The 16369-nt window shown below is 42.6% G+C and overlaps 1 protein-coding gene across 7 annotated transcripts in view; it reads left to right on the top strand.

The window, feature by feature from the left end:
• The window catches only part of zbtb16a (zinc finger and BTB domain containing 16a), a 270130-nt gene extending 254666 nt beyond the window's left edge, over window positions 1-15464 (top strand). For all 7 annotated transcript variants that reach the window (XM_043676536.1, XM_043676535.1, XM_043676533.1 and 4 more), the window contains exon 7: window positions 14794-15464. In XM_043676536.1, the coding sequence (XP_043532471.1) occupies window positions 14794-15023 (230 nt within the window). In that variant the 3' untranslated portion in view covers window positions 15024-15464. The remainder of the gene's footprint in view (window positions 1-14793) is intronic.
• Window positions 15465-16369: the final 905 nt, after the last annotated feature.

Below are 16369 nucleotides of genomic sequence, written 5' to 3' on the forward strand. Positions count from 1 at the left end.
CTAGTATAGAGTCATAGAGATGTACATCATGGAAACAGACCCTTCGGTCCAACCCGTCCATGTCGATTCAACTTAGTCCCACCTGCCAGCACCCGGCCCATATCCCTCCAAACCCTTCCTATTCATATACCCATCCAAATGCCTCTTAAATGTTGCAATTGTACCAGCCTCCACCACTTCCTCTGGCAGCTCATTCCATATACGTACCACCCTCCATGTGAAAACGTTGCCCCGTAGGTCTCTTTTTTATATCTTTCCCCTCTCACTGTAAACCTATGCCCTCTAGTTCTGCACTTCCCCACCCCAGGGAAAAGACTTTGTCTATTTACCCTATCCATGCCCCTCATAATTTTGTAAACCTCTATATAAAGTCACTCCTCAGCCTCCGACACTCCAGGAAAAGCAGCCCCAGCCTGTTCAGCCTCTCCCTATAGCTCAAATCCTCCAACCCTGGCAACATCTTTGTAACTCTTTTCTGAATCCTTTCAAGTTTCACAGCCTCTTTCCGATAGGAAGGAGACCAGAATTGCATGCAATTTCCAATAGTGGCCCAACCAATGTCCTGTACAGCCGCAACATGATCCCCCAACTCCTGTTTTCAATACTCTGACCAATAAAGGAAAGCATACCAAACGCCGCCTTCAGTATCCTATCTACCTGCAACTCCACTTTCAAGGAGCTATGAACCTGCACTCCAAGGTCTCTTTGTTAAGTAACACATCCTAGGACCTTACCATTAAGTGTATAAGTCCTGCTAAGAGTTGCTTTCCCAAAATGCAACACCTCGCATTTATCTGAATTAAACTCCATCTGCCACTTCTCAGCCCATTGGCCCATCTGATCAAGATCCTGTTGTAATCTGAGGTAACCCTCTTCGCTGTCCACTACACCTCCAATTTTGGTGTCATCTGCAAACTTACTAACTGTACCTCTTATGTTCGCATCCAAATCATTTATGTAAACATTTGGTTTACTGGTCTGATCCTGTGAATATTCTTTTGGATCACCATCTCCCTTTAAGCTATAGGATCGATGTTAGTGTGTTTACAATCACAGCTCATCCTGTTCAGTGCTGGTATGCAAATCTTCAGTTAAAGTTGTGGCTCTGTTCCTGAAAATCTCAACTTTAGGTCAAACACTGGTTCTCATGGAAATAAATTGTAAATCTTTAGTTAGACTATGTAGCACATTCCATATCATAGACAAAAAAATATTTAAATATTATCCACTTGGACGAGGATTTACTGATAAAACTTCAGTAGTCTAAATCTCTCCTCATTCACTTGCAGGATCTAGAATTCCAATGAACCCATTACCATTCAATTATTCTATGTTGGATTCCAGTGTATTATTAAACACTTACCGATTCTCTCAGGATTCAGAAACCCCTTCCCATTCATGAAATTCTAATCAACTCCATGCCACTCACACCATGTACGCAGGGTTCCAATAGATCCCTTCCTATTGTTTAAGATTCAGACATTCAATGTCCTACTGTCATCCACTGTAGAGATGTCTTCAAAGCGATGTTGCTGTTAACATTTCTAAACACCTTCACTACAGTGAACATTGTTGGCCTTTCACACATTAATGGCTTCTTCCAAAGATTGTACTGGGCTTGGTAACAATGCGCTTTAACATTTCACTCCCTTGTAGCGTGAAAGATTAAATGCGCTGTAGCTCAGAATTATAAATTGGTGAGTCTGTCTACTCTTTTTTTTTTTAGTTAAATGAAAAGCTAATTTGAGTTAGGTCAAAGAAATACTGATTGAAGCAGAACCTTTTGTGGTAATTTAGTATCGGCACCATTTAACTGTGTGATGCTTGGAGGGTGAGCGGCAAATCCTAATGTTGATGTTGCAGTGTGTTAATCTGTGAACTGCTGCAGGCCAGTCTGCTGAGCTGCTTTCCATACTCTGCTGTGGCTGAGGCGATGGTGCACTTTGTCATGAGGATTGAAAAATCTGAAGTTGTGAAAATGCCAAAGGCTAAAATCAAGTCTCCTACCCCTGTCCGTGAGCTTTAAAATCCATTAATGCACGACCCAGTGAGATCTTAATTAGATTCCCCTCCACCTCAAATGTTGCTAAATTAAATTGACTTTTGTTTTTCCCCGTTTGTATTCATCAAAATTTTCCCATTCTGCTATTCCTGATGTGCTTTATTTTCACAGCAGTTCCTCCAACCCAGCAACCCATCTGATGTGAAATATCTCCCATTCAAATAACTCATGCTCTGTTACACTTAACCCTCACACACATGTGCACCCTCGGACTCATTCCACCCCTCTCGCCTTTACTCCCCCTCCTGTGCTGTTACAAAAATTTTGATACTTTTACTTCCCTCTGGTGAATTTAGTTTGCTCCTTACAAAAATGGCAGGAAAGAACATAAACCAGGGAATTAGGGCTAAAAGGGGACTTGAAATGTTTTTGGAAAACAGGATTAAGGAAAATCCCAAGATGTTTTACCCATATATTAGGAGCAAGAGGGTATCTAGGGAAAGGGTAGCTCCCCTCAAGGACAAAGGAGGCAATTTATGCGTGGAGCCGGAGGAAGTGGGTGAAGTCCTTAACGAATACTTTGCATCAGTATTCATAATGGTGAAGGACAGGGATGGTGAGCCTCGGGAGGGTTTGTTATTATTCAAGGGCATCTCAATATAAAAAAGGTGTTGAGTGTTTTGCAAAGCATTAAGGCAACAAGTCTATCCTAGAATGCTGAGGATCTTGCTGGTGCCTTGTACAATTTCTTTGTCTCCTCCTTAATGACAGGTGAGGTCCCAGAGGACTGGCGAATACCCAACATTGTTCCTTTGGTTAAGAAGGGCAACAGGGATTATCTGAGAAATGACAGGCCAAGGAGGTTATGTTGGTGGAAGGGAAATTATTGAAGAAGATTTTGAGTGATAGTGTGTACTCACATTTGGAAAAATATGGACTTACTAGGATGTTTTTGTGTGGGCAAGGTTGTGTCTCACAACTTGATTGAGTTTTTTTGACGAAGTGACAAAGCTGATTGATAAGGGCAGGGCGGTAGATGTTGTCGATATGGCAGGACTTTCGACAAGGTTCCTTATGGCAGATTGATCCAAAAGGTGAAGTCCCATGGAATCTGCAGTGAGTTGGAAGATGGATACAGAGCTGGCTTAGTCATAGAAATGATGTGGAGGTGCCAGTGTTGGACTGGGGTGGACAAAGTTAAAAATCACACAACATAGGTTTAGGGAGAGAGGGGAAAGATATAAAAGAGACCTAAGTGGCAACGTTTACACAGAGAGGGTGGTGCTTGTATGGAATGAGCTGCCAGAGGAAGTGGTGGAGGCTGATACAATTACAGCATTTAAAAGGCATCTGGATGGGTATATGAATAGGAAGGGTTTGGAGGGATATGGGCTGGGTGATCGCAGGTAGGACTAGGTTGGGTTGGGATATCTGGTCGGCATGGATAAGGTGGACCGAAGGGTCTGTTTCCATGCTGTACGTGTCTATTACTGTATGTCCAGGTTATAGTCAAATAGGTTTATTTGGAATTACAAGCTTTCAGAGCGCTACTCCTTCATCAGGTAGCAAGTGTGTTTTTTTGACTGGAGACCTGTGACCAGTGATGTTCTGCAGGGATCAGTCCAGGGGGCCCTGGTCATAATATATATAAATAATATATATATAAAATATATTATAAATAATTGGAGAAATGTAGGTGGCCTGATTAGTAAGTTTCTAGACAACACAAAGATAGAGTCAGCTGCGGATAGTGAGGAGGATTTTCAGAAGATACAGCAGGATCTGTATAGGCTGGAAACTTGGGTGGAGAAATGGCAGATGGAGTTTAATCTGGACAAATACAAAGTGATGCATTTTGGGAAATCTACTGCAGGAGGGCTGTAAATGGGTCACTGGACCTAAAACATTAACTCTGATTTCTCTCCACACATGATGCCAGACCTGCTGACCTTTTCCAGCAGTTTCTGAGCATTACTAAAGGGCATAGGTTTAACGTAAAAAGGGGTAAGTTTAAAGAAAATGTGAAAGGCAGGTTTTTTTTTTACAGAGAAGGTGATAAGTACTTGGAATATACTGCCAGAGGTGGATGCAATAACAACATTTAAGAGGCATCTTGACACATATGAGTAGGCAGGGGATAAGGGCATGTGGAAGGAAAAAGGTTTTTGGTTCAGAAAGGCATCATGTGACCATACAGTCTTGGTGGGGCAAAGGACCTGTTCCTGTGCTGTACTGTTCCTGGTTTGGTCTTAAATACTATGCCATTTTGGACCCCAATCGAAGTTTCCTGGCTTACCTTCAAGTACAAATGCACCCCTTGCATTCACTCCTTGTTTATCAATTTCTTCTTAACACCGAATGGTGTTGTGGTATCTTTAGGTGAGGAGTTTACCAATCTATAAACATATTGCTTTAGTTTCAACTACCTTGGGCTTAGGATGTTCCAAACTTTAAATTTATTTGTGCTGTTTGCAAGCAGTCAAAAGATGAATTTCAGAATTTAGCGACATCTCCGAACCTTTGATTACCGTGGGTTTGATTTTCAGTTTGGTGAGGTAATACTGAACTAACAGGAGTGAGAGTCCCACACTTCCTCGATTTTTGTAAAAGAGTGATTTAAGAAGATGATAGGCTGGGTGTGATTAACTTGTGTGTTATATAAATGTCGTTATTGAAGAGTTTGGATTGTGAACTAGTTCCACTTAAATTCTCTCATAGACACAAACTAAAACTTATCAGTATGGGTGATAAATGGGTTTTAGAGTCATAGAGATGTTCAGCATGGAAACAGACCCTTCAGTCCAACCTGTGTATGCCGACCAGATATCCCAACCCAGTCTAGTCCCACCTGCCAGCACCCTATGAGCAGACAGAGTAAATATTAAAGAGCATTAACATGCTTTCTGTTGAGAAGGAGATGGATTTTCTTCTTGCTTAGCAGAAAGGCTCATAGCATGGAAATCTTTTGTTACTCAGTTTTCAGATTTCCTGATTGAAATTAGATGTAAGAAGTGATTTCTCTTAAAGAAAGGAATGGTTATGTAATAAGTTACTTCAGTGTAAGGATTGTAGTATGGAAATTTCTAACCAGAAGTGCTTGGTTAGAACCCTGAAGGAGTTGCTTGAAGCTGTGAAAGTCTTAATTTCAGTTGTGACCTAATCAAGCAAGAGGCTAGCAAAGTCTCAAGATTGGAATTTGAAAGAAGCCATTAAGTTGAATCGACAGTTATGGTAGAGAAGCAAAAACTCTCGTGTTTGAGTACTATAATGTAATGGGATAAATTAGAGTATTTCTGGTATTTGTTTTGGAATGTTTCAGATTGTGCTAATATGTAATCTATTTATCTTATTTTCTTTTGTGTTTTATAAACTTCTGCTTTGTTGTTAAGGCCAAAGTTGTAGCATTGCACACTTTTGTGTTTTAGTGAAAGACCATTTTGATAGATAAAAAATGTGATCTAACAAGCCAGATTTAAGTCTGCAATCTGTCATATCCTATACTAACATCAGCTGGGATCATAACTGAGATTAGCCATAAAGGAGTTAACACTTAAATATTGGATGTATTCTGTCAAATGTAGAAGATTGCGGGTTGCTGGATTGATGTGTTTAAAATATTGAATAGTTTGATATGATAGGAAGAGAGAAAATTGTTTATTTGAGGAATTAAAAACTTGGAACACTGTCATAGGATGGAAGAATTCAGGAATTCCAGGGAACTATGTCATGCAAAGGATAGTTGAAGTCTGGAATTCACACTCTCAAGAAGTTTGTGGAATCTGGGAGGACAATTAAAATATTCGAGATACAGGCCTACAGATTTCTGATAGGGTTAGGATATTGAGGGATAGGCTCAAGGGACTGAATGGACTGTTTCACTTTCAATTTGTGTATCTATTGTATTTTGATCAATCTCACTCAATGTATCTTTTTGAAGATGACAAATCTGGAGATGTAACACAATATTTGACTTTTGATGCGTTGTGGATTGAGCTGTCACACAAGTGTGGAGAATTTCTCTCTTGTTGAGTATAAAGCCACCTGACCATAAGTCAGTCCTTGCTGGAAGAATTCTGCAGTGTAAAATTCTACTGCTGTCATCCTTGACTGCTTCCATAACTTACCCTAATTGTTTGCTGAAATGAGCCAAAGCTTATGGCTTTGTTTTTGTTGGTGATTTATCGTCCAGAGTGTGGCAATAACTGAACGATACTCTGGGGATTTATTCTGAATCATTTGCACTTAGCCACACCCACCGCTCTGAGACCATAACTTCCCCTTCTGTTCTGTTTGTGGATGCCTGACCTTGACTGTACGCTAACTTTGGTAACACGGTGTCATTCATGAGGCCATTCATCCATGAAAGAGATTGTAGATTACTTCCACACTCACCGAAGGCCCATTTTCTGACATCTGGTTTCTCCATGTCTGCTCTCCCTTTCTACTCTCCTCAGTCCTGTGCTTTTTTTTCCCGTCTGGTTGGGGTGGCTAATCATTTGATTGTAAATTGAGGGGCATTTTGGTTTGACTGGGTTTGAGCAGAGGGTGGGATGCTACCACGGCAAGGGCTGGAGGCAAGTGGAGGAGGAGGGAGTCGGTGAGGTGGGTAGTTATTGCCAGATTGAGTGAGGAAGTGTTTGTGGCTCTTGTTGCCAGGATCATGAGGACTTTACAGCACAGAAATAGGCCATTCAGCCCAACAGGATATTGCTCCACATGAACCTCTTTCACCAATGGAGCCTTCTAATCCTTTGTCTTCATCTAAATTATACCTCAAATAGATCTGTCCATCGCCTTCACCTCACCCTATGGAGGTGTTTTTCTCTCTCTCCACTTTATCCAGCTTCTCCATTGATTTGGGATACCCATTAGCTGAAAGGAGCTGATGCAGGACTGCCCCAGGAAAATCTAGCGCTGTTGGGCACCCTGAGTCCAGTTACAATTCCACCATCCATGTTTGGGAGTGGCAAGCTATTGCCTTGTTCAGCCCAGTGTAGTTCACGTGTCTGACCAACTCAGCAAGCAAGTTAATGAGAAGGGGCTCCACTTTAATCCCAGACAAGAGATTTGATGGAAAGCAGGAATTGCTGGAAAATCTCAGCAGGTCCAGCAGCATTTGTGGAGAGAAAGCAGAGTTAATGTTTTGGGTCCAGGGACCCACCTTCAGTTTGCCAGCAGCTCCTACAATAAACAAGTTAATGGAGAAGCTGGATAAAGCAGAGAGAGAACAAACACCCCATAGGGTATGGTGGAGGCGATGGACAGATCTATTTGAGGTATAATCTAGATGAAGACAAAGGATTAGAAGGCTCCATTGGTGAAGAAGGTTCATGTGGAGCAATATCCTGTTAGGCTGAATGGCCTATTTCTGTGCTGTAAAGTCCTCATTCTGTCAAAAAGAAGAGTTGTCCATCTAAAAGTTGCTTCAGTCAGGCTGGTTACACTGTCATCACAAGGAGATGTTAACTCTGGTAGTTAAGGCAACTTGCATCAACCAGCTACCTGATTAAGGAGCAGTACTCCGAAAGCTAGTGCTTCCACATAAACCTGTTGGACTATAACCTGCTGTTGTGTGATTTTTAACATCAACCACATACAGCGACTTGGCCAGCAGAGCTGGGCCATGAAGGCATCTTCTGGGGAAAGGGGGCCCTGGGAGTGAGGGCTATATGCCTCCTTAGTCAGAGTACAGCCTCAGCGCCCTTGACTCTGTGGTTGAATTAATTGTGTCTAAATCACTTGGGTGACAGGATTGCTGATTTGGGAAATGAGGTTAGTGAAAATTTCAGAAGCAAGTATACAACGAGTTGAATTAATTTGCAAACAAAATCTATTGCAATTTTATGTAATTCCCCAATTTTTAACAGCTGTTTATAATTCAAGTACTGCACAAATTGATTTGATTATAAATCTGTTGTGATGGGCAGGTGTAAAAAACATGAAGCTGAATAGTGGCACCCAACCCTGAACTAGACTGTTAGCTCACAGATATCTCTCAATGCCATTGATTTGCAGTCTGCATCTCGCATGGTCTCACAATCATTTTGAAAGGTGATGTTAAATCCCTAATAGGGAAATAGTGGCTAAAGCTCAGTTCAGTGGCTAATACGCTGTGTCGGTGTCAAGCATACCAAGTTAAAAATTACACAGCACCAGGTTATCGTCCAAGAGGTTTATTTGGAAGTACAAGCTTTTGGAGCACTACTCCTTCATCAGCTACTTCCAAATAAACCTGTTGGACTGTAACCTGGTGTTGTGTGATATTTAACTTTGTACACCCCAGTCCAACACCGGCACCGCCACATCAAGCATAGCAAGGCACATTAATCAGACGGTTAGTGACGCTGAGAGGAATTGAAGGGCCGTGGGAGCCATGTTGGTAATTGTGATCAGGACTTTGTGCTCACGAAGAGGGGAAACACCAGCCCTGTCTGGTTGGGGTGAATGATCTTTATGCATGTTATAACTTTTATGTTTTTTTGTTATTCGTTCATGGGATATAGTTGCTGCTGCTTGGAATAGCATTAGTTGCCCAGACTAGACACAGTTGCCCGAGAGAAGGTGCTGATGAGCTGCCCCCTTGAACTAATACAGTCTGTAATGGATGGGTACACCCACAGAACTGTTAGTCATGGAGTTCTGGGATTTCATCCCAGCCACAATAAAGGATGGCTGATGTGTTGCCAAGTCCTGATGATGCAGTCCTTGGAAGGAACTTAGAGGTGATGGTGTCCCCAAATATATGCTGCCCCTGTCATTGTGGAGGTCACATGTTTGGAAGGTGCTGTTATATAGAGTCATAGAGATGTACAGCACGGAAACAGACCCTTCGGTCCAACCTGTCCATGCCGTTCAGATATCCAAACTCAATCTAGTCCCACCTGCCAGCACCCGGCCCATATCCCTCCAAACCCTTCCTATTCATATAGCCATCCGGATGCCTTTTAAATGTTGCAATTGTACCAGCCTCCACCACTTCCTCTGGCAGCTCATTTCATACACGTACCACCCTCTGTGTGAAAGAGTTGTCCCTTAGGTCTCTCTTATATCTTTCCCCTCTCACCCTGAACCCTCTAGTTCTGGACTCCCTGACCCCAGAAAAAAGACTTTGTCTATTTACCCTATCCATGCCCCTCATAATTTTGTAGACCTCTATAAGGTCACCCCTCAACCTCCAATGCTCCATGGAAAACAGCCCCAGCCTGTTCAGCCTCTCCCTATAGCTCAAATCCTCCAACCCTGGCAACAACCTTGTAAATCTTTTCTGAAACCTTTCAAGTTTCACAACATCTTTCCGATAGGAAGGAGACCAGAATTGCATGCAATATTCCAACAGTGGCCGAACCAATGTGCTGTACAGCCGCAACATGACCTCCCAAGTCCTGTACTCAATACTCTGACCAATAAAGGAAAGCATACCAGACGCCTTCTTCACTTTCCTATCTACCTGTGACTCCACTTTCAAGGAGCTATAAACCTGCACTCCAAGGTCTCTTTGTTCAGGAACACATCCTAGGACCTTACCATTAAGTGTATAAGTCCTGCGAAGGCTTGCTTTCCCAAAATGCAGCACCTCTCATTTATCTGAATTAAACTCCATCTGCCACTTCTCAGCCCATTAGCCCATCTGGTCCAGATCCTGTTGTAATCTGAGGTAACCCTCTTCACTGTCCACTACACCTCCAATTTTGGTGTCATCTGCAAACTTACTAACTGTACCTCTTATGCTCGCATCCAAATCATTTATGTAAATGACAAAAAGTAGAGGGCCCAGCACCGATCCTTGTGGCACTCCACTGGTCACAGGCCTCCAGTCTGAAAAACAACCCTCCACCACCACCCTCTGTCTTCTACCTTTGAGCCAGTTCTGTATCCAAATGGCTAGTTCTCCCTGTATTCCATGAGATCTAACCTTGCTAATCAGTCTCCCATGGGGAACCTTGTCGAACGCCTTACTGAAGTCCATATAGATCACATCTACTGCTCTGCCCTCATCAATCTTCTTTGTTACTTCTTCAAAAAACTCAATCAAGTTTGTGAGACATGATTTCCCACACACAAAGCCATGTTGACTATCCTAATCAGTCCTTGCCTTTCCAAATACATGTACATCCTGTCCCTCAGGATTCACTCCAACAACTTGTCCGCCACTGACATCAGGGTCACTGGTCTATACTTCCCTGTCTTCTCATTACTACCCTCCTTAAACAGTGGCATCACGTTTGCCAACCTCCAGTCTTCTGGCATCTCACCTGTGACTATCGATGATACAAATATCTCAGCAAGAGGCCCAGCAATCACTTCTCTAGCTTCCCACAGAATTCTAGGGTGCACCTGATCAGGTCCTGGGGATTTATCCACCTTTCCCCATTTCAAGACATCCAGCACTTCCTCCTCTCTGTAAAATGTTCATTTTGCAAGGTGTCACCATCTATTTTGCCACTTTCTATCTCTTCCATATCCATTTCCATAGTAAATATTGATGCAAAATACTTGTTTAGTATCTGCCCCATCTCCTGCAGCTCCACACAAAGGCTGCCTTGCTGATCTTTGAGGGGCCCTATTCTCTCCCTAGTTTCCCTTTTGTCCTTAATATATTTGTAAAAGCCTTTGGATTCTCCTTAATTCTATTTGCCAATGCTATCTCATGTCCCTGTTTTGTCCTCCTGATTTCCCTCTTAAGTATATTCCTACTTTCTTTATACTCTTCTAAGGATTCACTCGATCTCTGCTGTTTATACCTGACATATACCTTCTTTTTCTTAAACAAAACCTCAATTTCTCTAGTGATCCAGCATTCCCTACACCTACCAGCCTTGCCCTTCACCCTAACAGGGATACACTGCCTCTGGACTCTTGTTATCTTCATTTTGAAGGCTTCCCATTTTCCAGCCATCCCTTTACCTGCGATATCTGCCCCCAATCAGCTTTCGAACGTTCTTGCCTAATACCGTCAAAATTGGCCTTTCTCCAATTTAGGACTTCAACTTTTGGATCTGGTCTATCCTTTTCCATCACGATATTAAAACGAATAGAATTATGGTCACTGGCCCAAAAGTGCTCCCCCACTGACACCTCAGTCACCTGCCCTGCCTTATTTCCCAAGAGTAGGTCAAGTTTTGCACCTTCTCTAGTAGGTACATCCACATACTGAACAGAAAATTGTCTTGTACGCACTTAACAAATTCCCCTCCATCTAAACCTTTAGCACTATGGCAGTCCCAGTCGATGTTTGGAAAGTTAAAAATCCCCTACCATAACGACCCTATTATTCTTACAGATAGCTGAGATCTCCTTACAAGTTTGTTTCTCAATTTTCCTCTGACTATTAGGAGGTCTATAATACAATCCTAATAAGATGATCATCCCTTTCCTATTTCTCAGTTCCACCCAAATAACTTCACTGGATGTATTTCCAGGAATATTCTCCCTCAGCACAGCTGTAACGCTATCCCTTATCAAAAATACCACTCCCCCTCCTCTCTTGCCTCCCTTTCTATCCTTCCTGTAGCATTTGTACCCTGGAACATTAAGCTGCCAGTCCTGTCCATCCCTGAGCCATGTTTCTGTAATTGCTATGATATCCCAGTCCCATGTTCCTAACCATGCCCTGAGTTCATCTGCCTTTTCCGTTAGGCCTCTTGCATCGAAATAAATGCAGTTTATTAGTCCTACCTTGTCCCTGCTTGCCCTGACTGTTTGACTCACTTTGTTCTCAACTGTACTAGTCTCAGATTGATCTCTTTCCCCACTATTTCCCTGGGTCCCAACCCCCCCCCCACCTTACTAGTTTAAATCCTCCCAAGCAGTTCTAGCAAATTTCCCTGCCAGCATATTTCCCTTTCTAATTTAGGTGCAATCTGTCCTCCTTGTACAGGTCACTTCTACCCCAAAAGAGATTCCAATGATCCAAAAATTTGAATCCTTCTCCCGTACACCAGCTCCTCAGCCATGCATTCATCTGCTCTATCCTCCTATTCCTGCCCTCACTAGCTTGTAGCACTGGGAGTAATCCAGACATTACTACTCTCGAGTACCTTCTTTTTAAATTTCTGCCTAACTCTCTGTAATCTCCCTTCAGAATCCCAAACTATTCCCTTCTTATGTCGGTTCCATTGTGGACAATGACCTCCCGCTGGCCCCTCTCCCCCATGAGAATGTTCTGCACTCTCTCTGAGACATCCTTGATCCTGGCACCAGGGAAACAACACACCATTCTGCTTTTTCACTGCTGGCCACAGAAACGTCTGTCTGTACCTTGGACTACAGAATCCCCTAACACAATTGATCTCTCAGAAGCTGATGTACCCCTCGTTGCATTAGAGCCAGTCTCAATACCAGAAACTTGGCTGTTTGTGCTACGTTCCACTGAGAATCCATCACCATCTACATTTTCCAAAACAGCATACCTGTTTGAAATGGATAAATTCACAAAAAACTCCTGCCATAGGTGCCTACCTCTCTTACCCTTCCTGGAGTTAACCCATCTATGTGACTGTATCTGAGACTTTCCCCCTTCCTATAACTGCCATCCATCACATAATGTTGCTGCTGAAAATTCCTCATCGCTTCTGTCTGTCTCTCCAACTGATCCACTCGATCTGATAAGATTCGCATCCAACAGCATTTATGGCAGATATAATCCGCAGTAACCCTTAAACTCTCTTTAAACTCCCACATCTGACAAGAAGTACATATCACTGTACTAAAGGCCCTTGAAGGAGCTTTGGTGACTTGTCACTATACATCGGTGATGGAGCAAGTGCATGTTGACACTAAGTTCTGAGGAAGGATGACCTGAAACATTAAAACTGATTTCTCTCCACAGGTACTGCCAGAGCTGCTGAGCTTTTCCAGCAATTTCTGTTGTTGTCTATGTTCACAGTGTTTGCCAATGAAGTTGGTTTATTTGGATGGTGTTGAGCTTCTTGGCTATTTCTGGAGCTACACACAACTAGTCATGTATTTATAATGGGAATGGCTTGTAGCTAGTTTCTTAAACAGGTGGAAAATACTTGAATTAAAAGCAGTCTTCAAATATCATTAAAGATCTGATAAACTTGTGTCTGTATTTTCTTCTCATTCAGGGTATGTGGAGGCATGCTATTTGTTCCCAGACCAGTATTTATTTCCCTGCCCCACTTACTCTTGAGGAAGGTTGAAGAACCACCTGCTGGATCATTGCAGTCTATTTGGCGTTTGGTACATTCCGTGCTGTTAAAAGGGGAGTGTTAGGATTTTAGTCCCGTGAATGAATAATCAATATATTTCTGAGTCAGGATGGTGAGAAACTTGAAGAGGAGCTTGTGGGTGGTAGTGTTCCCATGAACCTGTTGCCCTTTCCCTTCTCGTTTGTAAGGCCTGGAAGGTGTTAGTCGAAGAACAAGTTGCTGCAAGTGTATTTTGTGGATTAGTTCAGTAAACGCTGCTGGGCAAATGAATGTTTGAGAAGATTTTGACACTGGAAAAGTCTTTGACATTATTTGGCAATGATTTTGGCTTTGTACAGTGAACTTAAACATATCTAGCAAAATTGCTGCTTTAATGAAATAAAGCAGCTTCAAATGAGCAATAATTGATTTGGAAGTTCATGTCTGCACTTTCCAATATATTTTGTGTTGCTTTACTTGCTGTACTGTTTACATCATAATATTGAAATCTTTTCAACATCCTCTCTTCTATCCCTATTTCGATTTTCATCTCCTTGCTCTCCTGTGCACATAAAATCCCTACAGTGTGGAAACAGGCCATTTGGACCAACAAGTCCACACCAACCCTCCAATGGATAACCCACCCAAACCCATTCTGCTACCCTATTATCCTATATTTACCCATGACTAATGCACCTAACCTACACATCCCCCCAACACTATGGGCAATTTAGCATGGCCAATTCACCTAACCTGCACATCTTTGAATTGTGGGAGGAAACCAGAACACCCAGGAAAAAAAACACATGCAGACACAGGGAGAATGTGCAAACTCCACAGTTACCCCCCAAGGCTGGAATCGAACCCATGTCCCTGGTGTTGTGAGGCAGCAGTGTTAACCACTGAGCCACTGTGCCACTCCTAAGTACTCCTTACTTGTGGGCTCTTCCACTGTGTTCACTGTGAGCAGGATTGGCTATGATTGTGATGCCCCTGCAGCTGAATAGACTGTGTGATGAATGGCCATCTTTTTCCAGATAATCTTTGTTCAGGCTATAGCAGGGGGGGGGAGACAGGAGGGCTTAAAAATTGAAATAAGCAGAGGAGAGGAATTGGGATGAGAGAAAGATAAAATTGCTGGAGATAAGAGTATGGAGAAAAACAACAATTGGCTTTTGAGGGGCCGAAGGAATTGAGAATGGAGATTTGGAGGGGATGATAAGGGCAGCACAGTGAGGTTAACACTGCTGCCTCACAGCGCCAGGGACCGGGGTTTGATTCCAGCCTTGGGTGGCAGTCTGTGTGGAGTTTGCATATTCTCCCTGCATCTGCGTGGGTTTTTTCTGAGTGTTCCGGTTTCCTCCCGCAGTATGAAGATAAGCAGATTAGGTGGATTGGCCGTGCTAAATTGCCCCCTAGTGTCCAGGGATGTGTAGGCTAGGTGGGTTAACCATGGTAAATGTGGGATGGTGGGGTGTTGGGTCTGGGTTGGATGCTCTTCAGAGGCCCAGTGCAGATTCAATGGGCTGAATTGCCTCTATCTGCACTGTAAGGATTTATGATTCTACATTGTCTCTTGTGTTCCTCAGTGGGTGCTTTGATCTTCAAAGGATTAATGTGTTCTTATTTTGCCTCTTGCAGGTGAAAAGCCTTTTGAATGTAAACTGTGCCATCAACGGTCTCGGGACTACTCTGCTATGATCAAGCACCTACGCACCCATAATGGGGCATCCCCTTACCAGTGCACAATATGCCTAGATTACTGCCCCAGCCTTTCTGCTATGCAGAAGCACATGAAAGGCCACAAGCCTGAGGATATTCCACCAGACTGGAGAATAGAGAAAACTTATCTCTATCTGTGCTACGTCTAACCGTGAAAGCAAGAGAGGGGAAAGAAAACACTGCTGTGAATGTGGGGAAGAAAGTTTGATTTTTACTTTTTTTTTTTGAACCATTTTCTGTGTTACGCACAGCGTGCTTGGAATTACCTCGTGTTGTATGACCTCGTTCAGCTAATGATGTGTTTTTTTTCCCTGTTTGGATGTCCTCCTTTCATGTACAGGCTTGGGTCATTAAATAAGTCGCAAAATGTGACGGGCAGTAGCAACAAGTTTAAGTACTTAAGAGACTGCAAAGTGCCACAGCAGAGAAAGCAGTTTTGTTTTTGAGTGTGCGCGGTCATTACCAAATTATTCTTTTCTTAATTTTTGTGCTTTTTTTTATAAAGAAGATTAATGAAAAACGTCTCTACCAGGTTAGGTAAGAGTCAAAACATATTCTGAAAGCTACCTCTTATTTTTTTAAACTTTTTTTTGGCAAGTTATTAAAGCACAGTTTGCAGTATTTTGTGTTTTACGTTGTTGCCACAACTATTCATCTCATGCTTGAACCATCTGCTGCATTTCCTTTTGGTAAATTAACAGCACCTATATGTAAGGGTTGGGGTGGGGAGGGAGGGAGGGTACTTAGGGAATCTAGCTGTAGTTTGGGGAGAGGGTTGATGGGGCAGGGGTCTGGGAGGTGTCATTAAAAAAGAACTTGGGAAATGGGAGTGAAAAGTTGGGCTTAGCTGTGCACAGCAGTTACCTCTTGGCCAGCAGTGAAAAGGGAAAGTTGGGGGTGCCTTAAAAATGGAAAGAAAGTGTGTAATCCTTTAGTTGGAAAGGGAACAGTTGGTGATTTAGTTTCTAATGTGCGAGGGAAAGGACACAAGTGTTGAGCTTGAGTTAGGAGAACAGTCAATGTAGTTTTGTTTAACTATAAAGGAAAGAGGAGAATCACTGGGGGCAGATTCTGGAATCTTGGTTGTGTGAGATTTTATGTGTGAGAGAGAGAGAGAGAGAGAGATGGATGTGTGTGTGTTTAAAGAGGGATGTTAGTAAAAGTATGTTGGAAATGGGGTGGGGGGGGGGGTGGGGGAGGTTCAAACCTACACCTTCAGGGTTGAGGAGCACTCTGTGAAGTTCAGACAGAGTTGGTTAGATATTTACAAAATTGTGATATTTTTGTAATAATTGTCAATCCTTTTACATTTGTAGGTTTCTGGTAGTCTTTCTGCCTCTGTGATGTGAAATATGATTTCTCTTTGTGAATATATGGGAATTCAAACAGTGTTGTTGTATCCCAATGTTAATTCATGCATTTAGCACTAAATCAAAAAGCAACAAAGTTACTTGGTAATATAAGCTCAAGTTATTAATTAAACCAGCAGGACATT

This window comes from Chiloscyllium plagiosum, chromosome 35 (assembly GCF_004010195.1).
Source record: "Chiloscyllium plagiosum isolate BGI_BamShark_2017 chromosome 35, ASM401019v2, whole genome shotgun sequence".
Lineage (NCBI taxonomy): Eukaryota > Metazoa > Chordata > Chondrichthyes > Orectolobiformes > Hemiscylliidae > Chiloscyllium > Chiloscyllium plagiosum.